Below are 23,786 nucleotides of genomic sequence, written 5' to 3' on the forward strand. Positions count from 1 at the left end.
ATTTTATTTCAAAAATATCAAAGATTCTATGTTCCAAATTCACATAAAAAATTAGATAGTTTAACTCTCGTATTCTGAACCAGGACCCAGATTGAAATTGAGGTAGCATCTGTTATAGAAATGGGAAAAAAGATGCAAGTATCATTCTCAAAGTTGCCCTTTTCATACCAAATGTAACATGTAAGCATAATAAGGCAGTCAAGAATAACAGCTCTGGTAATGTTTTATTTTGTTTTCTACCAACCATTCACAAAATGGACATAGATTGGCCTTGTGATGGGGTGGGGTGGGGGTTTAAAGGAGAAAATGTGACATTGTTGAAATTGTTCTGTTTGAACCATACTCAGAACAGTTGAATGTCACTACAGTGGATTCCTATTTACATCTTTATATAACAAGTAGCGTGAACGCGTCTTGCCCAGAGCAGCATACCTGAAATAAAGAACAAAGATATCACTAAGATATTTTTTCACATAGTTGCTGCACAAGGATCCCCATCTCTAACTTACCATTGAGGTACAAATGGTGCCATCCAAATAGCATCACCAGTTTGAATTGGGTACCTATAATCCAAAAGAAAAATGAGAGAATCTTAGAACATGATTTTGGAAGGCCTATGAAGTGTTATGAATTTAAAAAATGCTTTGTCTACACATTTTTATCTTCTATGAGCCATAGTGCAAGGCACACAAGTATACGATTCCAGGACATATTATGAAATTCAGCTCAATTTATAGAGTTTGATTCATACCAGCTATCACTTAATCGATATATGCCTTGCCCCTCCAACAGCAGCAAACCATGCTGGTTATAATGAACTTCCTGCAATCCAGCCAGTAATATACAAACTTGAAGTAATTGCAGGTGAAAAACAATTCCGTTCTCAAGTATATTGTGAAGAACAAGCAGATGCCAGTTAATCATCTAAACTAATGACTAATGCCGCAGAATATTGTTTTAAAAAATTCGAGAGAGAATGGTAATGGAGAATGTTGTGATAGGCACTCTTAATGCCTTAAATTTAACACAGATCAAGTCCTTGGTACTGAACTAGGAGAATCAATGAAAGCAATAGACGCAATACTAGTGGAAACATACCTTGACATTGAGGAATTCTCCTGGTTGAAAGTCCATGATCTTCCGCAGCCAGAAGTATGTGTCAGAAATAAAAGGGAAAGAAGAATTTAGGAAAATACACAAGAACATCAAAGTTAGACTACTATATACCTTTAGTTCTATATATATTAGTTTGCCTGCGAGTTAAAAATTACTAAGTATACACTTTCGGTCAGCTTCAAGGAACTTCATTGACATTTAAGCAAAATCTTCATTCGTTTGCAGAAGTTTTATATTAGCCAATCTACCAACTCTAAACAAGCTCATATATCAGAGTAGAATACATTAGATAGATAATGGGAGTAAATAGCCACAGACAAGTGGTAGAACTCACGTGTATATTGAAATCATAAGCTAAAGACGTTGGAAGAAGCTTCCTTAGCTCAAAAATCTGGCACAGACAAGAAAATGGAAACATAAAGGATGTTATTATATTCTATGTCAAGTGAAAACCAAAACTTTAAATCACTAAGGAAAAGGAAACCTCATTTCTCTCCGTAAGGGATTTGACTTAAGAAATTTGAATAGTGAGGAAAAAGAAACAGAACTATATAGTTCAAATAAGGGAAACAATTTGTATTTTAGAGAAGTAGAGTTGAGGAAAACTGTACCTCGCCAGGAGTTTCAAGAAGGGGCTGCTTGTCTGTTGAACCGACAATTTGCTCAGGAACATGATTTTCCAAGCCAGAATACCTTAAAACAAAGACTTTGAGCTTTAAAATTTAAATAGACATGAAACTTGTTAATCAAAATTAGATGTTGTAAAAATAATGTATGTTGTCACGACGCCACAAGTCAATTCGAGTGCACAGAATGATACCAACATGAGGTACCATGAAATAAAAGACTGACCTCCTTTCAAATACAATAAGAGTAGCAGCTGCATCAGTTTCCACTGAGTGATCCAAATTGGGAGGCAGATAAGCATATGAATCGACCTGCATTTAGAGTTAGAAAGCTTACGAATTAAGAAGTATACAAGTTTCACTCAAGATGTCTCAGGGAGGAAGAGGCAGGTCAATCAGGATGTCAAGGTGAGATAGAATAATGAAGTTTTGAAGAATCCGAATACCAACCTAAAATCTTAAATAATGATTAGAGTAGACCAAGACCTATATTAAATTCTTTTTCGAATGTCCTTATGCGCCCGAACTGGAAGACCATTGAACTCAACATCTTCCCACACGTGTAACCTCATTCTAGAGTTGATGCTTAAACTTGTGATTTAATAGGGTCTTATGAGTTTGACAATGGGATTGTTAAAGATTGACTTTGGTACCATGTGAATGCTAGGAGTAAGAGCAAGAAGGAGATAACAGCTTATATGTCCTTTATTGAAGGAACTCATTATCTTAAGATAGGCTCCTAATCGACAAATCACCATGTCTCAACTTCAATAGACGAAATTCTAAAATATAGATGACATCCTAATTGACACATTAACTCAGGTTCTCCACCTACTTTGGTACTTAAGAATCTATGCTCTGACCAAAATATGACACCAGTTATCCATAACAGCAGCTTCACAAACTTCCTTACAGTATAAAAGAAATTGCAGGCCAAAAGTATAGCTGGCGTACTTTCATTTTGTGGACACTCCCAGATATGTTGGTGAGAACTTCACTTCCCTGGACCACAAATATGAACCTGATTTTGCATGAGTTAGAAATACTATATAATGGAAGTACTAGAATTTTTTGTTTCCTTGTCATTCTAGAAACAGTAGAGTAATTAGAAAAATGTTGCACAAGATGCTGTAATTGGAAAAAACATGCATCAAATTGAGATGAACTCTGCATCAAGAAATTTTGGGAAAGAGAAACAATCATCAAAATCTTCCCACCTTTCAACATCTCTAGGAGGGAGCCCTGATTTAGAATTTTCTGCAAGGAGGGAAAATTGCAAATAGTTACAACCAACCATTCATAGAGCGATTACAGAATGCACCATGCAAATTTTTATGGCTATCATATTTTGGCATTGGAGCTCAGGATAGAGACTACTGTTTGTAGCATGATGTGCCTATAGATTCTTTGCACTCTTGTTAGTTTTAAAAGGATATAATAGACTTTAGAAGCCCTTGTTTTGGTCTTCATAGCACTTCCTCTGATTATTTATTTTCCTTTTCTTTTGAATTGTCACTTCTCTTAAGTTAGGGGAATAATAGCGGTGTCCGGTGATGCTAAGTTCATTGAAGGTTGAACCTGTACACACACACACACACACACACACACACACACACACACACACACACACACACACACACACACACACATATATATATATATAAATGAAGTCATAATGGGGACCCAAAAGTTGCTTTAGATCACAACTACAAAACCTAGGTGTGGCAGTCTTGCATACTTTTTAATCCCTTTTAGGATTCCCCTACTCGACAATTGGACAATATGGATGCACTCAAATTCCTAGTTCCCCTTTTAATTTTTTTCGCTCAGCCCCTCCATAAAACTCCTTTCATTTTAAGAAGGTAAAAAATAGAGAAGCACCCACCATCCTCACAGACTCTTTTGGACTTAATCGGAAAGCAAATCACTGAATAACATATATACATGGCATTAAAGCTTAGATGACTGCAACATTGGAGCATTAAGAAGTACCTTGCATCTTTGCCAAGTACATGACAAAATGCGAGCCCATAGCTGGTGTGATTAGATAGGCGCCTAAAGTATTTGTCCTGCCACATCATTTTTTAGATGAGCAATCAACCAAAGATTTATCAGTCTATCAACCAGATAATGGACATGGTTAGTCGAGCATACCAATCAGGTAGAGGGCTAAATACTTGGCTTTCAGGAGTAATGAAAGCATGGTCCTTCTTATACACACTTCGAGTAAAACCCGGCAAGTCTGCAAGCAAACAACGAATAAATGAATAACAAAATCAACAGACCAAATTCAGTTTCATCTACACCATCATCGTCACAATAACATTTGCAAGAGCACTACTTGAAAATATATTGTGTGGTTGCTAAGAGAATAGAACAGCATGGTCCAAATCAACAAGCAGAGTAATAGCATCCAACAACCTCTTCCTGGCACACCATTAGCAAATAAAATTTAGTTATATACATTGACATATTTCCCAAAAAGTTATCATTCAATATAGGAACCTTCACATGGCCTATTCTGATAACATGTTTATTTTATTTTTAATAACTGAGAAATCCCTAGGATTAGTGGCTAATGTATTTGAAGCTCGATGCAAAATGAGCTTGCTCCTCTACCCTTCTCCATTCAAATAACATGTTTTTGTCTGCAGCAGGGTTTAAACCCACGAGATGCGCCTAACCCACACATCACAAGTTGCACTCTTGTCACTAGACCAAAACCCCGAGGAAGTAAGTAACTTGATACTGTTGAGTGTATAAGAATTGCACTCTTACCACTACATCAGTGCCCTGGGGGCAGTAACTAGCTTCATATTAATCATTGTATAAGCATTAAATACTTATTCAGTTTTTCAAGAAATGCTATGGTTACAAGACATGAACTTGATAAATAAGATCCACATTAGTCTAATATAAGCAACTTGTAATCAGCTTTCGAATGACTAGATATTGTTCAGTTTATAAGAAATAAGCACCTATCCAATATTTCAAGAAATACAACAACAACTACATACCTAGTGGAGTCCCACATGTGAGGTCAAGGAAGAGTAGTGCATACGCAAACCTTACCCCTACCTTAGGGGTAGAGAGGCTGTTTCAGATAGACCCCATCACAAGTAAAAGCATTACAAAGCCGTTAGATAAAAAAGAAAATGGGAGTGAAGAAGCCAAGACAAAATGCTAAAGAAAGAATGACAAAGCATACTAATAAGTAACCGTCACTACAACAAAATAATACCACAATCAAAGTGCAAGAAACATTAAATAGTAATAGAAATGGAATAACAAGAAACTCCCAGAGTAAAACTACGACTACTAGTACGAAAGAACAATATTTTAAAAAATGCTAATGGTTAAAAGACATGAACTTGATGACACTCAACAATCAAAAGAAATGAACTTCATGTCTTTAGTCATTTTTCTCTTGTTTCAATACTATATGATAGAGCCAAACCAAGGCAACTGACCTTGAAGATGAGAAGGGGAAAGTGTGGGGTTAGTAACTTTCCAGTAAAGCGGCTGAGAATTGGAATCAGCATCAATTCTTAATGGTGCAGAGCAAAACCCATCTTGGGTCAAGACAGTTTTTACAAAACCTGAAAGAACATTAACATATAGAGAAACATAAGCATACTGAACTTTAATCACCTAAAATGCCAAAATAAGAGTGAAAAATGGGATTACTCAGAGCTGTAAAGAGAAAGAAGAACGAAAGATATGAAAATGGTGAAAAAGATTGCATCTTTGATACTATTACTGCCCAAAGTAGACTCAACAAATCCAGATTTTGAAGGGTTCTTATTGATTGTTTTGGATTTTGTCTTCTTCTTGTTTCAGCTCTGATTATGTTTATGGGGTTTCTCAAAACTTGATTGGTGGCTCGTGTCAAGATGAATAAGCTGCCAACTACTATTTAATCCCAAAAAAGTTTCAATTTTTTTTGGGAATATACTGAATCTTTACAAGCTACATGTGATACTCATAAAATTCACAAAAGGTCCCTCTATCTTATTCCTTTTTAATGAAATGATTTAATTCTCTTATCTTCATTTTTTAATTAATTTTGATACAATGAATACAATTACTAAGAAATTCTAAGAACATAAGCTACACTGTATGATCATTTAATGTAGTTGAAATAAATGGATATGAAATTGTGTGATCAAGTAAAAGAAATAATCTATAACCTTTTTTTTATTTAAAAACGCACACTTTATCTATATATTGTTAACTTTCAATAAATATCTACAATCTTCTGTAAGTATCTTTATAGAATGAAATTATACGTCGTCTTATTTAAGAAGTTTGATATTAGTAGACAATTTCATTTCTACTTCTACTTCTTTATATTCAATTGTTTTAGTTAATTATAACTCTCGTGTAATGCTCAATAACTCGTGATAAAATTTGAGATAAGTCTTATTATCTAAATATCTACTTTCCTTAATCATTTTTGAAACTTTTATAAAAGATAATTTGTATCTACACGCTAATATTATATTGACTTGTCCAATTTCTCCAAGGTAGAAAATATTTAAAGAAGAGGCATATTTGAGATAAAAATAAAAGTAGGGGTTCTTCTGAGAAAAAAAGTAAAAAGATGACGTATATATATGACAATTTACAAACCTTGAGGTATATTTGGACATTTTCCTAAAGTTATAGCATACATATGCAAATACAAAATAGTAGGAGGACACATTTCAAAAATTCAAAACGTCTTCCTAAACCCCTGCTGCTGGCGCTCTTCTGGGTTTAGGGTTTATAGTCACGAAAAAAGTTAGCCGTTAAAATTCCGTTCGCCGGAATTGGACTCGCCGATTAAACTCAATGGACCCAATAGTTGATTCACTGCTAAGAAGTTTCCGGCAAGTACCTCCGGCAGCAATTCCGGCGATGCTGGACTGTATATTGGCTTCAACAAACTCTGCTCCGTCATCAATTTTCTCTAGTCTACTGGAAAATTTCCCCAGTTTCAGCAAGGTATGCTGGTTCTTTTGCGACACTATTATTTTAGCTTGTAATTGGCTAAAAAGGAATATTTTTTTTTATAGTCTTCTTGTTTTATGTGATAAAGCTTTCATTTTTAGACTGTCTATAGAGAATTCTGATATAAACTGAGCTTAAACAAAGATGGTAGAATGAAAGTAGGGATTTTTACACAAATAGCCACCTGGATTCACTGTTTGCTTTTCCTCATCAGTATACATAATTATAGGTTGTGTAAATATGGTTCAGTGTTGCCTATGTATTATTGTAGTAATATATGAAGTTACCTGTTTCAAAAAAATTATACGTTCATTATGCAAGGTTATGCATATACTATACATGGATTATACGTATATTATATATTATACTAGCTATTTTGCTGCACAATATTTTAGAAAAACTAACAGAGGCAGTTGCAGGATTTTAAATTTGTGGGTGCAGAACCCAATTCTCCTTTGTAATAGTATGGATGAACTTGGTGTGAATTTTTATTATCTAAAGAAAATACATAGAGAGGTTGAATTGGACTTGCATCCGCTTTGTGCATCCCCCGTTTGGATTGTTTCTTTTAAGAAATAGTTTTTTGTTTAGTAAATTGTTCTCGTATCATAATGTAAAAATGTTAAAAAGAGGAAAAAAGGAATGTGAATCTTATCTCTGCGATAAGGAAAGATTCACATATCTTCTATATGCTTTGTTAGAAATATATCAATCTTAAAGCTTCACTAGAATCAGATTAGCATATCCTTTTTTCTTGGAAATAAATCCTTTATCATTGTTTAAAATATGCTTTATTGTTCTGTTACATTTATATAAAAAAAAAAGGCTTTATTGTTATCTTTGACCATTGAGACGTGAAGTTTTGATATCATTTTCTCATTCTTTTTCTGTGTACTTTATTTACATTGATGTGGGATTTGGAGTGAGAAATATTTTGATTGTTAAGTATTCTTTAGTGTTTGCTGCTTTTGGTGTAGGGTATAATAGATGGGAGCAAAGATTTGGGTTTTGAACAGCGCAATTGTATTGTTTCGTTTGTTAGTGCAACCTGTCATCTTCTGAAGAAGTCAGGTCAGTCACATTCCTCAATTTTGTTTTGCATCAGACTTATTCATCACTCTACTTTAGTGATCACTTCCGTTTAAGTAAGAAATAGTTATAATTCAGCAATTTTTTACCCCCACTTTTAATAATTCTAATCTGAACCCCATATTTCTCACTAATCTGTCCCTATTCAAAAATTGAATTATAACTATTTCTTACTTGATGCTTTAAATTTAAATTTCTTTCAATATAAGATTGAAGAAATAAAAAAAATAAACCGGATTTATTAAAAAAAGAAAAACAGCGAAAGAGATCATGTGGACAAGTATAATTGAATAGCTACTTTGACATTTCATTTCATTTCGTTTTTCCCTTTCCCGATTAAAATGTATGGCTTTCTTTTGCATACATTTTGGTTCCTTTCATAAATAATATGGGATTCGTCGTGTCACATTGTTCCATGTCAGACAGACTTTGGTTTGACACTATTTAACTAAATCCATTTGAATATAGGAAATAGTTAATGGGTTAGGCACACGCTCAAGAAGCTTACAATTGTCAAACTTCAAGTGCTAGATAGTAGTGGACTAGTGGGACAACTGACAAGCATTATTGACCCTTAGTCAGCTTGGTAAATTCACCTTAGCTGAGTGGTCATTAGTTAACCACTTTAAATACTGCTGCACTTGAATCATTTACATATAAAACATAATGCATATCAAAATAAAATTATTTAAAATGTCTACTTGGGCTTGCCATACAGAAATTTAGGATTTGCTTTTGGCTGTTCATATATGTCACATCATTATGGAGCTTGCCTATCTAAGGATCATATTCGTTCCTCCTGATCTTTTAATATTGTGGTCTGTGAGGCTTGGAAATTTTAGTTTGTCAGCCAGATATCTTTTGTTGTGTTCTAGTTATAGGCTTCAAATATTTTCATTTGGCCCAAAACTTTTTACTGCCTTTATACTTTTTCTACAGGAGCTGAGACTAGATATATGGAGTTGTTGATTTGGAAAATATTTCTTCCCCTGATGAAGCTGGTTCATTCCAATGACCGTGAATTATTTAACAAGGTAAATATGTTTATTCAATTGAATGAGGATGCAGTTTTAAAAATCTGTGGACTTTATATTATGTGTGACGTGATTTATTTTTGCGAAAATTTTGGTCTGATGTTCTCCCATAAAACGTGACGATGGATCTAGGTTGCAGGTATGACCTTCAGTGTTGTCGCTGATACAAATAGTTGGGGGGTTGTTGAAGGAACCATTATCCCGTTTTTGTTAAGATTGGTCGGACTATCTATGGGTGAGATTCAAAGCGAAGAGTTGGATGCTTATAAGTTGTGCCTGAATTCTAAAAATTTAGAAGACCAGCATTTGGAGCCACAGTGCACACTGCATAACAACCTTGTGCAATGCAATCCTGATTATTTCCCGCTGCCTGTTTCTTGTCATATTTTAACATTGATACTAGATGCTTCTCAGCAAAGTTTATATACAGTGAGATCAGTATCTCGATCAGATTTCGTAGATGAATGCTGCACAGATAAATTTTCTGCAAAGTTGGTCTGGGATCTTTGCAATATTACCATTAAAATGCTTCCACAAAGCGTGGAGCATCGATCTTCTGCAATTACTTTTTTCCTTCCCTCCATATTCAGAGCACTTGATTTTCATTCTGCTTTTGAAGTCTCAATTAATGGACAGAACTATATACTTTCTCGGTAAGATTCTTGCTTTTCCATTGACATGAAATGATGATTACTGGTTGACGTATAAGTGTCTGAATTCTGGACTTACGCCACTAGGTTAATTGTTGTTTTAGGAAAAGTATTTTAGAGGAGCTATGGAAGAGTTGCAAGACATTGTTTTCTTTGGGGCCCCTGGAGAGAAGAGATGCGTATGCTATACTTTCTCTGTACCTGTCTTTCTTTACTTATACTGATGAATGCCAATATAGTTATATGAGTAGCACGACAGAAATATTTAATTTGAGAGCTGAGAAACAATTCTGGGATGAAATGAAAAAAGGCTTGGTATGTTGTGTATCTACTATAATGTGTTTCCATTGTTTGATAGTAGCACTTGCTACAAATATCTTGTTTTCTGTTGTCTAATATCTGTTATCTTCTTAGGTTGATAAGGAGAGCTCGGTGAGGAAGCAATCTTTATATATTTTGAAGAGAACCATAAATTTAGACGAGAAAAACCAGTATCAAAGTAGTGTTAAAACCATAGACGAGAGAAGTTTAGCCCATCGTGGTATGACTAAAAGGGAAAGGTGGGCTGAGGAGGAAGCTATGTCCCTGGGGGTTGGGAAAATTTGCAAGACAAGTGATTTCCTCTCCAGTTGCTACCAGAAATGGGAGGCATTTTTTCTTCTTTATGAAATGCTCGAAGAGTATGGCACTCACTTGGTCGAAGCAGCATGGAATCACCAGGTTTTGATCATATGTGTCAAATACTTTCACCCTCTTTGCTACCTGTGAAACATCCTTTGGTTATCAAAAAACAATTAATGTAAAGAAATTTCCCTGAACGCTCATGTTAGGGTTCTTCATTAATTTATTGATAAGAAATAAAGGAATTAATTGTAGGTGTCTTGCTTGACTAGAATGTTGGTCATCAAAAAGCAGTTAGCAATGTATTTTGTATACGATACTGTGATGAAGGAATTTCCTTGAACTCTCATGTTAGATTGCTTTATTAATTTATTGACTAGAAATAAAGGAATTAATTTTAGGTGTTTCTCTTGCCTAGAGTTTTGAGATTTTAAAAACTCAAACCGATAAAGTAAAAAGTTTGTGATTTGGGAAATCTGAATATAGGTCAGTAGATGGTCTTACGTGCATTACTATTCCAGATCATTTTTCCTTTTGACTTTATGCATTTCCTTATAGGTTTCCTTTTTTGTGTAATTTGCTTTGCTGCTGAGCTTTATCAATTCCAGTCATATGGGATGTACCATGACTATCACATACTAACAGACACTGTACTGTATGATTATTTTTCCCTGCAGATGACCTTGTTGCTTCATTCTTCTTCGTCTCCAGAAAATTCAGTAAACACTATCAATGGAAATGTGTACCGCACTTGGATGGATAGTTCGCAAGAAATTTTTGAGTGGTTAGCTGTATTGTGGGAACGTGGTTTTTGTCATGATAATCCTCAAGGTAGGGGGGAAAAACTAATAGACTGATATATTTGGTAGAGACTAGATCATGTAAGGATTTGCCTTTAATATTCTGATACATTTTTTGTTCCTTTCTTTTTCATTGTAGTTCGGTGCTTGGTCATGCAGTCGTTTCTGAGTACAGAGTGGACAAAGTACAACCACTGTGCGAAGTTGGTTCCACAAAATTTCTTAACTGGTTCACTTGTAGAAGGATTGAATGATCCTGTGCACAACAAAGATTTTGGTATGTTTATCTCTATATCACTTATAGCACATGTAGGTCTATGTGGTCCATATTTTCGTTTGTTGCTAAAGTGGCGTTTTACAAGTGTGGGGGTATGAAGCAAATAATAGAAAATTCAGGATTCAAAGTTTATGGGTTCTGAATTTGATGTTTATGAGTTCTGAAATTTATTATATGTTCATATTAAGTGAATTTTAACACATATACAAGGTTTGAACCAAAGCTAATGGGTTCTTCTGAAATCCTTACTTTCCATGCAAGCTCTGCCCTGATGCATGGTAAAGTCATCATGTTTTTTAGCATACCTCTGGGTCAGGTAACAAGTGACCAAGCTGAGGCAGAGGCACTACTTTTTGATTTGAATGGTGCACGGACAATGGGTTCTACACTATACTTGAGGTAGATTCATTGCTCCTTCAGAACTCGATAAATGATATTTGGGCTACTCCTTGGAGGATCGAAGATGTTGTCAAAGAGATCAAGGATTTAATTGTCATACATAGAATCTCTACTCAGCATTGCTTTAGGGAGGCTAATAAAGTTGCACCAACTAGCCTCCCTAAGCCATAATGTTACCAATGTACGCACATATTCCCAATTCAATGCTATTCGACGGATAGTTGAAGTCTTCTAGACATGGACAGATGGAAATTTCCTTCATTTAGAGCCCGAGAAATGTAACCTGAGTTTTTTGATCTATAATCCCCCGTGACCTTCTCCCCTTTAGAGCTGCTGAATGTTTTTTCTTTTTTTAATAACCGAGAAATCTGTCTGTGACCCTTCGCTCTTTGGACCAATCACAACCTTCTAGACTTGGTGGATAGTGCCCCCCTCCCCCCCTCTTTCAAAAAAGCTCCACCCTGATGCAAATGGAAGACAAATGACCTCTGCTACCTTGGATTTGGGTTGCCTGATTTTGGAATTTTTTGACATATTTGGGCTAAAGCTTAGTAGTATGAAACTGGCATATCAAAAGCTTTTAAATGAATAACTATTGGCGAGCCTCTGGTTTTGATGTATGAAGGAAAATATTTGAGTCAGGCTACTCCTTTCTCTCCTAGAAAATTAATACTCAAACTGTCCATTTTTTATGTACCAAAATGAAACAAAGGCACTTATCATTAGTTTATACTTCATGTGGTGGGGCTGATCTTGGAATAATAAGGGGTCCTGGAAGGTGGATGGAGGACTCAAAATACTACACTTCCTTACAAGTGCAGATCATGGAGAAAATATCATGAAGGGAAGAGTTTAATGAGAATGCATCATTCAAGGTGGATGATGGGAATAGGGCAAGTTCTCGAGGACTTAAGTGTGGAGAACAGATTGAGTATCACATTCCCAAACATAACAGAATGTCATGCCAAAAAGGAGATGCCATTCCAGCAGCTTAGATCAAAAGATATAATATGGAGGCAAAAGTCTAGATGCTTGTGGTTTAAAGCAGGGACAGAAATACTAAATTCTTCCAGAAGCTTGTTAACTCAAACTTGTGATAGAAAAACGTCAATAAACTAGAAGGAGATTATTGTAGATAAATAGCTCATTAAGGAAGAAGTTCTTACTTTCTATCAAAACCTTTACAGAGAGGATGAAAATTTGGAGACCTACAACAAGCTTCAAGGGGAGGAGGGTGTTAGCTATTGATGGAAAGGAGGGTGAGGAAACTACCTTCAGTGAAGAAGAAGTGCTAGCTGTAATCACATCTTGTACCCCTGATGAAGCACCTGACCCAGCTGGTTTCACAATGACCTTCTATCAAAAAATAATTAGGACAATGTCAAACCTGAGGCTCTTGGTGCACTCAATCACTTTTATCACAACTGTCATATGGCGAAGTCCTTCAATGCACATTCATTGCCCTCATCCCAAAGAGAAAAGCAGATGCCAAGAGTCCAAAACCAAACCTATGGCTAACCATCAGTTCATGCCCTAGATGGAAACTAGTCAATGAGTTGAAGCCTAACTTCTGATGAAGAAGATCAACATATTCATTGATGTAATCGTACCTGACATAGTGATGGACTTCCTAAGCTCCTTGAGAAAAAAGAAAGGCGAGAAGTCCTATGTTTCTTTTCTTTTGGTGCGTGGATAATTAATTTATTTCATTATCTTAAATGAAGATTTAACAACATTCTATAGCCTTTCACACACACAATGCTGGAATACATGTATCATGAATGTGCTGATTCTTCTATTTGTGCATATGTTTCATAGGTATAAGAGGAGTTTATTCTACCTGGACAATTGAGGCTGCTGGCCAATTTTTTTCCCGGTACAGTAGTTATCTGGATGAAAGGTATGCTACATATTGATACGTTCTTACTTAGAATTATACGTATTAGTATCCTATAAGTTTTATTGAGATGGATCTAGTGGCGATAGAATGCTAGTTAATGAGTTGGAAGAGAGTCAGTCTTATTAAAGGGATTGCTTGTATGACAGCCAACTTTTAAACTAAACCTTCTAGGGAAATAGTAATGGAAGTTTTCAGTTGAGGAGAATACTTTGTGCAAGTAACTAAAGTGAAGTATAGGAAAGTCTCCATGGATGGTGTCTTGACGAGGTGATCAAAACATATGGGATTACTTATGAAAGAGACTATAAAGGGGATAAAAGAGTTCAGCCAGTTCGCAATATCTGTAGGCTACTTAGTTCACATAGGGTTCAATTCCATTTCATTTTTCTAAATAAAAAAATATCTGTAGGTATTTATAGTCTCTTGTACTTCCATTACATCTTCTTTAGTCTGTTTTTGTCTTGAGCCAAGGCCCGAGGGTTTATCGTAAACAACCTCTCGACCTCATCTCTAAGGTAGAGATAAGGTTTGCGTACACTCCACCCTTCTCAGACCCCACTTTGTGGGAATACACTGGGATGGTGTTGTATGTGTATCTACACTATATACAAAATGACCAGCCTTGGATATAGAAGTTCATGTTTTCTTAATTTCAATGGCCGAATCACATCTCTTCTAAATCTACATCACCGAGCTACATAGACTTCCACTTGATTTTTATTGAGAAAACCATCATTGGACTGGTTTTATTAAGGCAATTTAATATTGAAGTTCCATTTGATGGCAGGAATGGGGTTGCTTTTTTGAAACGTTTGGCTTCCGTTGCTAAGAGGCAGTCTTTTGGACGAGCTGGATTAATGTGTCTTACAAAGTGCATTTCTTCAGCGGCTTGTGGTATTGGACAATGCAGCGATATATCACCAGTCATTTTGCAAGATAAGGAGTCTTACCCAAGTGATAAAGTAGACTTGCTTGACACTCTCCGATATATTATTGAAAGCTGTAAACAACATTTCAATCCCTCTTATCGGCACCAAGGTACATATAGATTTCTTGTAATACTGAACATTTCAACATCAGTATTTGAATTCACAGTTATGGAAATCCATCTTGTTTCTTTCAGTTTGTGAGAACATTCTAGCTGCTGCTGTTTCTGTGGTGATTCCTACCGATGTTCCTCTTGAAACACTTTTACTTTTCATTTCAAGCTTGCCGCGAGAAATTACTGATAATGGAGGTTTGCCAATGACACTCACATCCTTTTAGCATGCTGTTATCTCTTTATGAATATTTTTGGTTCATCTTTCTTTATTAAGCTAATATCACTCAGGTATTTACCCTGAGTGACCTTTTATTAATGAATAAATTTAATGGAGAATTACATGCAATGAGCCAAGCCTTACCTTACCTTTTTCAAGCTTACCTGTGGTTCATCTATTTGCAGATATTGATAAAAAAAATCCTTTTTTTCCAAATGCATATATTGATAAGAAGGGTTCTTGTCCTTTGCCAATTATAGGTTCTTTGAGATTAAAGGTACAAGAATGGCTTGGGATGAGCGTAAAGAAACCTTCTACATCTGACTGTCTACAAACAAATCTCAAGCTTTTGGAATCTCTCATTGGTTACCAAAGAAAGTTGATTAGTTCCTGTCATGCAATTGATATTTTTGTTAACTATGATGACGAAGATTTGGATTCTTGGGAAGCTGAGGCAAAAAGATGGACAAGGGTGCTTTTTCTTGTTATCAAGGAAGAGGAAGACTTGAATCCAATATTCAAGGTTTGCTTTTTCTTTGCTTCCTAGAAACAATGACCAGGCAACTCCATAATAATTTACAGTTCTTTGCACTATTTTGGCGGATTATGAAACACACAACAACAATTAAGCCTCAATTGCAAATTACTTGGGTTTTATCTGAATCCTCTACGCCATTCTGATTCATTTGGACTAGTTTAATCGCAGTACTCAATTATATGTCTTTTAAATAGACATTGACTTTTCTCTAATACTGAAGGTTCACTTTGTCTTCACTGCTGATATAAATCTCTGCACTAACTAAAGGAATCTTGTGAAACACCTGACTTGTACAAGTGTACCAATACGACTGAACTTCAATTCCAATTTGTTAGTATCTCTATATAGATCATTTGCTTCATTTATGTTTTGTTCTTTGTTAGTTCACATGGATTCAAGAGATTGTAAATGTTTTGACACAAACTGCCTTTTATGCGATTTTACCTCGTACTCGGTACTCTTCTAACACCTCCTATCATCAGTGTGTAATCGTTGCGTTTGCTGGTTTATCTATGATATGGCAAGCAGTTTGAGGCGACCTTCTCTCATTTATCATTTATGTTTTAACTTGTACCGTCGTCGAATTTGATTTATGATCCTATCTTCTTTTGTGAAATGCAACAGTAACTGTAAATGGCTTATATCATAATTCAACTCAATGCTTGCTTTTTTGTGTGTTCATGTGCGTTCCCGTCTTTATCTTCTTCTTTTTTTTGGGAGAGTATTTGGATGGGAAGTAAACAAAAAGTTCAGGGATGGAAAACTGGGAGCTGGAGTTGTGGTTGAGGATATCCTATTTCTACTTTTCTGTTTTCATTCATTCTAGACTGCTTTTTCACCTTATCTAGATGTGTCCTAAGCAGGTCTGTTCTCTTTCATCATATAACATTGCATCAGTTGGTGTTAAGTGTCTGGTTGTGTTAGAACTCAACCAAAAAAAGTGTTAGTTGTGTTAAGAGTATTCTTAGAGATGACCAAGTAAATGAAAGTTGGTCTTGTGATGGCGTTCTCTAAATTTGTTGGCTTATCCATAAGTTCCTGTAAGATGTGTCGAGCTTATTGGCCTGTGAATTGTGTAATAGTTTATGTTCCAAGTTGTTATAGGGTTGTAAACTTGAGTAACGGTAGATCACTAATAGCATATTTTTATTTCAAAACTTGCTAATATGTTGTGGTCATTTGCTTGCTTGTCTTTATCCTTTTAGGAAATGAAATGGGATGGTGGATAAAGAAACAGTTGAGGAAAATTGAGAGTTGGAATTTTGGTTTAGGAGATCCCATTTTAATTTCTTCTTTTCTTCTTTCACTCTAGGCTTCCTGCAAGCCTTATCTAGCTGTGACCTAAACATATTTCATCTGTTTCACCGTAATACATTGTATCAGTTGTTTTGAAGTGTGTGATTGTTTTTGAGAAATTCACAGGATTTACCAAGTAAATGCGTGTCAGTTGTTTTGAAGTGTCTAATCGTTTTTGAGAAATTCACAGGAATTACCAAGTAAATGAGATTTGATCCTGTGATGTCTTTCTCTAAATTTGCCATGTTAGCATAGCTGCATAGGTGCCTGTTTGATGTGTAGATTGTATTTGTATTTTTTTTTGAAAAAGAGTATTTGACCTTTGAATTATGTTATAGTATTAGTCCCAGTTACAGGCTTGTAATACTTGTAGCAACATGTGCAGTTTATTCAAGATCATGCTGCTAATGTATGTGATCGTAGCCACAATTTGAAGTGTGTACCAGTAAAATTGCTCATCCTTCTTTTGAGCTTCATCCATGAGTTACAAGTACTCCAAGGGAGACTGGTTGACTGCTTGAAAACAGGAAGTTCGAAGACAAGCCTTAGCATTTCTGACAAAGTTGACCAATATTCAATGATGAAAAGCTCGACCATTTTTTTGGTGTTCTCTAAATTATTTTTCTCTATATTGGTTAGTTACCAGGAATCTTCTCTGTTATTTCATTAATGGCCTTTATAAGATTTCTCTCAAATCCTGAGCTGCATGCCTACAGGATGCTCTAGTCTCATATGCTGGAATGTCATGCAGCATTTTTTGGTCAAAACACATGGACGAGGGTGGAGATTTTTCTGGCTCCATCCGAGGCAGACTGGGGGGTCCAAGTCAGCGTCGGTTGTCGTCTTCATTGACCAGTTCAGTTTTGCAGGCTGTATGATCCTTTATGACATACTGTTATGGGCATGTATACTGCATTCATGCAGACCTTTGATGTTGATGTGGAATCTCTATCATATTTATATTTTGAATTAAATATATCTTATTAAACTAATAACCTCTAGCAGTTAGGGTCTCAGTATCTAACTTTTTGATATGTATGTGAGATATGGAGCTATTAGTGTCTGTAGTCATGATGGAAATCAGTAATATTTTCTGGTCAGACTCTTTAGATGCATTCACTAATGAAGAAGACAACCATTTGAATTGAAATGTACCGTATTTATATAAGGATATTGCATGATCTGCTCTCTTCTTAACCTTTGTTTTCTTAATCCTCAATCTTCTTTCAGAATTCTTTTCTATTGTTTTGTAATGTAGTTCGTCATAAAACTTAATTTGAAATTTCTCGGGGATATATTCATTTCTCTCTCTCAGGTATATTCATAATTGTTGTCTTTTAATTCTTTGTTAGATATGGGGGTTACATAATTCTCTCTGTTAAACATCCCAAGTGTTTGATCTTTTGATAAATAGGGTGTATGTGAAATTGTTGCTATAAATGGCTCAATATGTTTCTTCACATAAAGACACGTTTCTTATTGCTTCTCCATAAACATGTGAAGGATCAACCAATCCTTTCTCCTTATTCCATATTTGCCTAGTTTGTGTATCTTTTCTTTTCAGCTATCAGATTTGTAAGCGACTGACTTTGTGTTCTAACAAACCTTTGGATAGGTGACGTCTATAAAAGCGGTTGCTTCCATCTCCAGTTGGTCCGCACAGTTTGGCACTGATGCTTCACTTGCGTCTGTTGTTACCTATCTGTGGAACTTTTGCTGGAAGATTAGTAGTACATCTCCGGCATGTAGTTCAGAGGTAAGATTTGGAAATCCTGGATGTGCTTAGGCATACATTAAGATATAATAGCCAATTGATTTGAATATCTTGCTTCCATTGTCCTTTTTTGATTCCTAAACCAGCTCGAGGCAGAAATATTCTTAGCAGCATATGAAGCAGCAGCAGGTGCTTTGGAAGGATTACTGTCCATGTTCCATCTGCTGTTACATCATGTCACAGAAGATGACGAGTTAACTTCATTAAAAGCTGATGGTAAACCAGTCTTGGATTCCTTACTCAGGACATTGCTACAGAACATCAACAACATAATTGCAGTGGGAAATTTGGCACGAGCTCGACGAGCAGTTCTATTGAACTGGAAGGTGATCTTCTTTGCCTTTACTTGGTACATGCATAAAGGTATATATTAACAAGGAGATTATATCTTGTGTATTGCACGTGTAAAATTCATTTTAATAATGTTTGCAAAAGACTGAAGGGAGGGTGGTGATCTCATTGTGCAAAAGGGTTGTTTAAAATAGATCATGGTATAGAAGCACTAGTAATATTTAACATCTCTGATGCTTCATCACCTGAAAATGAAAGTAAAGAACATTTAATTGTCCTAAACATCTCCCTGTAGCTCGAGCTTGCAAGCTAGCTTTTGCATTGCCTCTAGAAGTAGTCAAATGAAAACCCATGGTAGAGATAAAGAATGATATAGCACATCTGGAAAAGCTGGTATATCGGTGTTTCAATTGGAATACACAAAGCAGAACAGATGTCTTAAATTTGAGGCTAGGAGAAAATAGGCAAAGTGCACAGAGAATTAATAACTAATGTATTACAGATAACTATCTTGAATATTATCTGTGTTCATTTTGCTACCTAAGATGCAAGTTTCAAGTGGATCAAGTTGTATTGGTTGAGGTATGGATTACGACAAAGAGGAGAAATAATAACCTATAAAAAAAGGCTTAAAATAATTTTAGTTTACTACCTTTTGTTTGAAATATTGGGATGTCAAAAGAAAAGAGAAAGATTGTTTGTTTTGGCAAGCAGTTTGAGTATAGTAATATAAGCAGGTAATTGTTAGGTATAATTTTCTCCATTGAGATGTTAAGTATAACTTTTAGTCCCAGTACTTGCTTTGATTCTATTTATTATTTTAGAGGATCTGTAACTTTGTTAGAGTTTTTTCTTCTTTTACTTGTTCTGGTTTGACTAACCAGCATTGCTCTTTTATTCTAGGGATTACACTCGTGGTTGTTGAAATTGATGTGCTTCCATGATAATGTGGTCTTCTTTTATGATTTCAGTGGATATGCATCGAGTTGCTACTATCAATTCCCAATCATGCACTTAAGAGTGGAGTGCATTTGAGAAAACATAATTCTTACTTCTCAGATGCAACACTTATATGGACTTTTGATGATCTTGTTGACAGGTATGCAACAATATGTATCTGCTTAGCAATCACTTAGTAGAAATTATTTGGGTTAATTCTACTTTGCCTTTTAATTATGAGTTTTGTATTCATAATTCTCTTCCTTATCAGAGTCTACTTCTACCACAAACAGATTGAAATGGTGAGGTTAGTTATTATCTAAACTATAAATAAGATGAGTTGTGCGACCCTTTGCATTAAGATTTCCCGTAATAATAAAATTTTCAATTGCCAATAAAACTTTTGTGCCGACCTCATTAATTCAGTAACCAAAGCTTTTGACATCCTTCAGTATTCCTAGTCCCTCGTGTATCCTGCTCCCTAGCCTTACAGTTATTATGTCCTCCTTCTGCTAATTGTCAACCCATGTCAATATTTTTATTCATCTAATCCAACCTACATGCACCAGCCTCCCCACCTGCAGGACCTTGTAGTATTTTTTTTCCTTTAGTGTTGAAGTTTAAACTAGGCTACTGTGGGAAACCTTGACTCTTTTTGTTTTTGGTAAGAATAATTAGAGTTTGATTCATTTTGGTTGCGAAATTGTAGGTTTATTTGTACGGTTTTGATTGTAAAGCTTAGTAGCCGAAAAATTTATTAAACACGAAGTGTAATTTTTGAGCTTCTTTAGAATCCGTCAACATATTGAAATTGTCATTAAATTTTTAACCGAGATCTAGGATCAGAGCCCATTACTAAATATTTTGCTTGTATCAGCTTCATACAATTACTGCTAGTAAGGTCTGATTGATATGGTTGCAGCCTTGAGAATGCTGGAGACGCTTCTGTTTTACCCATGCTGAGATCTGTCAGATTAATCATGGAGCGGTTAGCTTTGGGAACGGAAGGTTCAATGGTTTCTGCTTGTCATGGGATTGACATCCAGGTATGCTTAACTGTGGTTTTGATATTGTACTTTCCTTTTTTTCAAGTTGTATGTTGTTTTTACTCATCAATTAAAGTTAATTTATTCATGTTGTGCAACTCATTAATCAACATAAATCTCTTCAAGACAGAGAATAAGTTAAATGAGTTCTAGTCTCTTAGTCGTTTAATGATATATGCCAAATGTGCGCCTAACCTGGCAGTTTAGGAAACTGGAGGGAAGATATTGAGACCAGAGTTTGAATTCGATAACAACCCCAGCGTAATTCCTCAAGTGGGGGTCTAGGGAGGGTAGTGTGTACGGACCTTACCTCTTCCTTGGGAGGTGGAGACGTTGTTTCCAGTAGACCCTCGGCTTAAGGAAAAGCATATTAGTACAAATAAAAAAAGAAAGAGGTAATACATCAAATTCCTCCGAACTTGGCTGTGAAACTTACTTTAATACTTCAACTATACGGGCATTCAAATACCCCCTAAACAACTTTCAAGTGAATTAAATACCCCCTTAATGACTGATGTGACAAATAAGATTTTTTTCCTTCATCTTCCTCACACCCCACCACCCCTATCCACCAACAACCCTAGCCCCTTTTCTTCCTCACACCCCACCACCCCTTGCCGCCCTCAGCCACCACCTGCACTACTTCCGTATTTTCTTTTTAGAATTCCCCTTTTTCTTTTTTTTTTTCTTCGAAATCCTTCACCCTCATCCTACTTCTCCTTCCTCGAACCCTCCATGCGCACCCTTCTTTCTCCTTTTTTCGAACTCCTTTGTCTCAGCAACCATCTACCTCATACCTTTCTTCTTATTCATCTTCGATGAACCTCTTTCTCCTTCTTCGGTACACTCATAACCTTATTTCTTTTCTATCACTAAATGAGAATAATTTCAAATTATTCTCACTTATTCTTAGATGTGATGAACAACAAAAAAAATAAAAAAAATCAGCAACTTATTCTTACTTCAAGATCACTACTTATGAAGGTGTTTCTTGATTTGAAAGTTCATAATTTTTTCATCTCAAATTAAATTTTAGTTGTAACTATGTATTTACTTTGGTAATGTGCCTTAACGCTTGATGTTTTTTGTGAAAATGGTTTTGAGAATTTTGGATCCGTGGAGTTTGATCTTTTTTGAGAATTTTTTACTTTTTATTTTCCTTTTTTATAATCTTGGGCTCTTTTTCTTTTTTTCTTTCTAAAATTGTGAATTAAGAAACTAAAAAAGGAATAAAAAACTCAAAATTTAAATAATTATCAATGTGGCAGTGGCGTCGTACTGATGTGTCGATGACATGACGCGTGTGGGATGCTCTTGCCATTGTGAGACTGGTCTTATAAACGAAGGGTGGATTAAAAATTAATAGGGGGGTAAATAATTATATGGAAAGCTAAAGTATTAAAAGTAAATTTTGCTGCCAAGTTTAGGGGGAATTTTATGTGTTTTCTCTAAAAGAAATAATGGAAGTGAAGAAATCATGGCAAATACTACAGGAAGCTTGACAAAGCTTTTTTGGAAAAGAACAATCTCAAAAAAAAAAAAAAAAATAAAGGAAGGATTTTAGAAAAAGAAGGAACTATAACTATATCATAATATGTGATAGTTTTTTTTTGAAATTGGTAAGTTTGTCTATTCCTTAAAAGTCAGTACTAAAACTGTACTGGTCAGTATTTACAACATGTACTTCAAATCCTACTTTCTTTTACTAAAGTGAGTCTAGTACATCAATTATGGATAGTATCATTCGAGTATAATTGATTACACAAAAACATAGTAGCATAAGACAATTTAGTTTGATTTTTTGCAAACTATTCTCAACACTATCAGAAGCTCTGGAATTTCTTTCTTCCATATTGCCCACTATATACTAGCTGAGACAATTCTCCATCTGTCTCTATTCTTGGATTGCTTTCCTACTTCCTCCTAACTCGGGATTGCTTCTGTGATCTTGGCAGGCATGGTCTATGACATACCCTTAAGATTCAGGAATAACCACCATAGTTGGCCAGTGATCTTGCAGTGTAGAAAGCCATGATTAACTGTCTCAGCATTTTCCCTACAAAAGAAACATCTAGAACATAATGGCATCCCCTTCTCTTTAAATTGTCATGAGTCAGTACAACCTCCTTGGCTAACAACCAGACAACACATACCACGTTGAGCGGAATTTTTGACTTCCAGATTACTCTCCATCGCCAGTGACTATGAGGTTGATTAGTTTGGTCAATCAGTTGTATGCACAACCCACCTTAAAGTTTCCCTTTCGATTGCCTTTCCACCACAAAATGTCTTGACCTCCTTCCAGTCCATTAAATTGCCTAATGGTGTTGAAAAAATCTGCTATCCTTTGAATCTCTCGATCATTTAATTGTCTTCTAAAGATCTTTCACCCTTGAGGAGTCCAGTGATCTACTATGGTCTTCTGTTGGTGAGATACTGGAGAATATATATTAGGATACAAGACCTCTAGCCTACCTGCCTCATGTCAAGCATCTTTTCAAAATTCTTTTTTTCTCTCCATTCCTCACTTTTATCTTTGTGTTAGCCTTAAACTCAGACCACAGAGATCTAATGGATATCCATACACTAACCTTATATGGTGTAGTCACTTCTTTGGTCATTCAGTTATCTTCCTCTTCGTATTTTGCTTTAATGACTTCCTTCCAGTAGGGCTGCTCTTCATTATTGAACTTCCACAACCATTTCATCATTAGGGCTTTGCTTTGATTCATCAAATTCCTTATTCCACGACCTCCATGCTTCTTTCCCACTATCACAACATCCCATCTAACCAAGTTGTAGCCTTTCCTCTCACTGTTTTCTTGCCAAAAAAATTTCTTCTGATTTTATCTGACCTAGTGATTACACTTTCGGGAATTGGGAATACTGACATCACATAGGTTGGTAGGGAATCAAGCACAAAATTAATCAAGGTTAACCTACCACCCCTGGAGAGATATTGTGATTTCCATCTTGCTAACTTCATTTCACATTTCTCAACCACACTATTCCAGATTTCATAATAATGTGATAATTGAAGTACAAGAGATAGTAGATAGTAATAAAAATCGAAGGACAAGAACCTACACGGGAAATACTACTACTACTACTACTGGTATGGGAGGATAAGCAAGGTAAC

The 23,786-nt window shown here is 35.6% G+C and overlaps 2 protein-coding genes across 3 annotated transcripts in view; one reads left to right on the plus strand and one right to left on the minus strand.

Moving 5' to 3' along the window:
- Positions 1 to 133: 133 nt before the first annotated feature.
- Positions 134 to 5,702, minus strand: LOC107026852 ((S)-ureidoglycine aminohydrolase). Its single transcript, XM_015227947.2, has 13 exons — positions 5,430 to 5,702; positions 5,213 to 5,341; positions 3,897 to 3,984; positions 3,735 to 3,811; positions 2,960 to 2,999; positions 2,697 to 2,763; positions 1,969 to 2,054; positions 1,728 to 1,809; positions 1,451 to 1,507; positions 1,099 to 1,137; positions 752 to 822; positions 510 to 563; positions 134 to 432 (listed from the first exon to the last, which is right to left on the minus strand). Exons 1-13 carry the CDS (start codon positions 5,485 to 5,487, stop codon positions 363 to 365), a joined length of 918 nt encoding a protein of 305 aa, XP_015083433.1. The 5' UTR covers positions 5,488 to 5,702; the 3' UTR covers positions 134 to 362.
- Positions 5,703 to 6,575: 873 nt separating this feature from the next.
- Positions 6,576 to 23,786, plus strand: part of LOC107029041 — a 30,808-nt gene continuing 13,597 nt past the window's right edge. The window contains exons 1-18 of one of the 2 annotated variants that reach the window (XM_027919169.1): positions 6,576 to 6,728; positions 7,712 to 7,805; positions 8,763 to 8,857; positions 8,990 to 9,510; positions 9,612 to 9,822; positions 9,922 to 10,227; positions 10,806 to 10,959; positions 11,068 to 11,205; positions 13,423 to 13,504; positions 14,292 to 14,542; positions 14,628 to 14,741; positions 15,024 to 15,286; positions 16,983 to 17,231; positions 17,314 to 17,469; positions 18,213 to 18,353; positions 18,458 to 18,697; positions 19,634 to 19,761; positions 20,524 to 20,647. In XM_027919169.1, the coding sequence (XP_027774970.1) occupies positions 6,576 to 6,728; positions 7,712 to 7,805; positions 8,763 to 8,857; positions 8,990 to 9,510; positions 9,612 to 9,822; positions 9,922 to 10,227; positions 10,806 to 10,959; positions 11,068 to 11,205; positions 13,423 to 13,504; positions 14,292 to 14,542; positions 14,628 to 14,741; positions 15,024 to 15,286; positions 16,983 to 17,231; positions 17,314 to 17,469; positions 18,213 to 18,353; positions 18,458 to 18,697; positions 19,634 to 19,761; positions 20,524 to 20,647 (3,420 nt within the window). The remainder of the gene's footprint in view (positions 6,729 to 7,711; positions 7,806 to 8,762; positions 8,858 to 8,989; positions 9,511 to 9,611; positions 9,823 to 9,921; positions 10,228 to 10,805; positions 10,960 to 11,067; positions 11,206 to 13,422; positions 13,505 to 14,291; positions 14,543 to 14,627; positions 14,742 to 15,023; positions 15,287 to 16,982; positions 17,232 to 17,313; positions 17,470 to 18,212; positions 18,354 to 18,457; positions 18,698 to 19,633; positions 19,762 to 20,523; positions 20,648 to 23,786) is intronic. The other variant, XM_015230336.2, reaches the window with a different exon arrangement.

This window comes from Solanum pennellii, chromosome 8 (genome assembly GCF_001406875.1).
Source record: "Solanum pennellii chromosome 8, SPENNV200".
Lineage (NCBI taxonomy): Eukaryota > Viridiplantae > Streptophyta > Magnoliopsida > Solanales > Solanaceae > Solanum > Solanum pennellii.

Bases quoted from the DNA above. Each gene is read 5' to 3' on its own strand.
- LOC107026852 (XM_015227947.2), bottom strand. From the start codon at position 5,487: ATGCAATCTTTTTCACCATTTTCATATCTTTCGTTCTTCTTTCTCTTT. The intron at 5,342-5,429 runs GTAATCCCATTT...ATGTTCTTTCAG, and splicing joins CTTTCTCTTTACAGCTCTGA to GTTTTGTAAAAACTGTCTTG. The intron at 1,138-1,450 runs GTGAGTTCTACC...TGGCTGCGGAAG, and splicing joins CTTATGATTTCAATATACAC to ATCATGGACTTTCAACCAGG.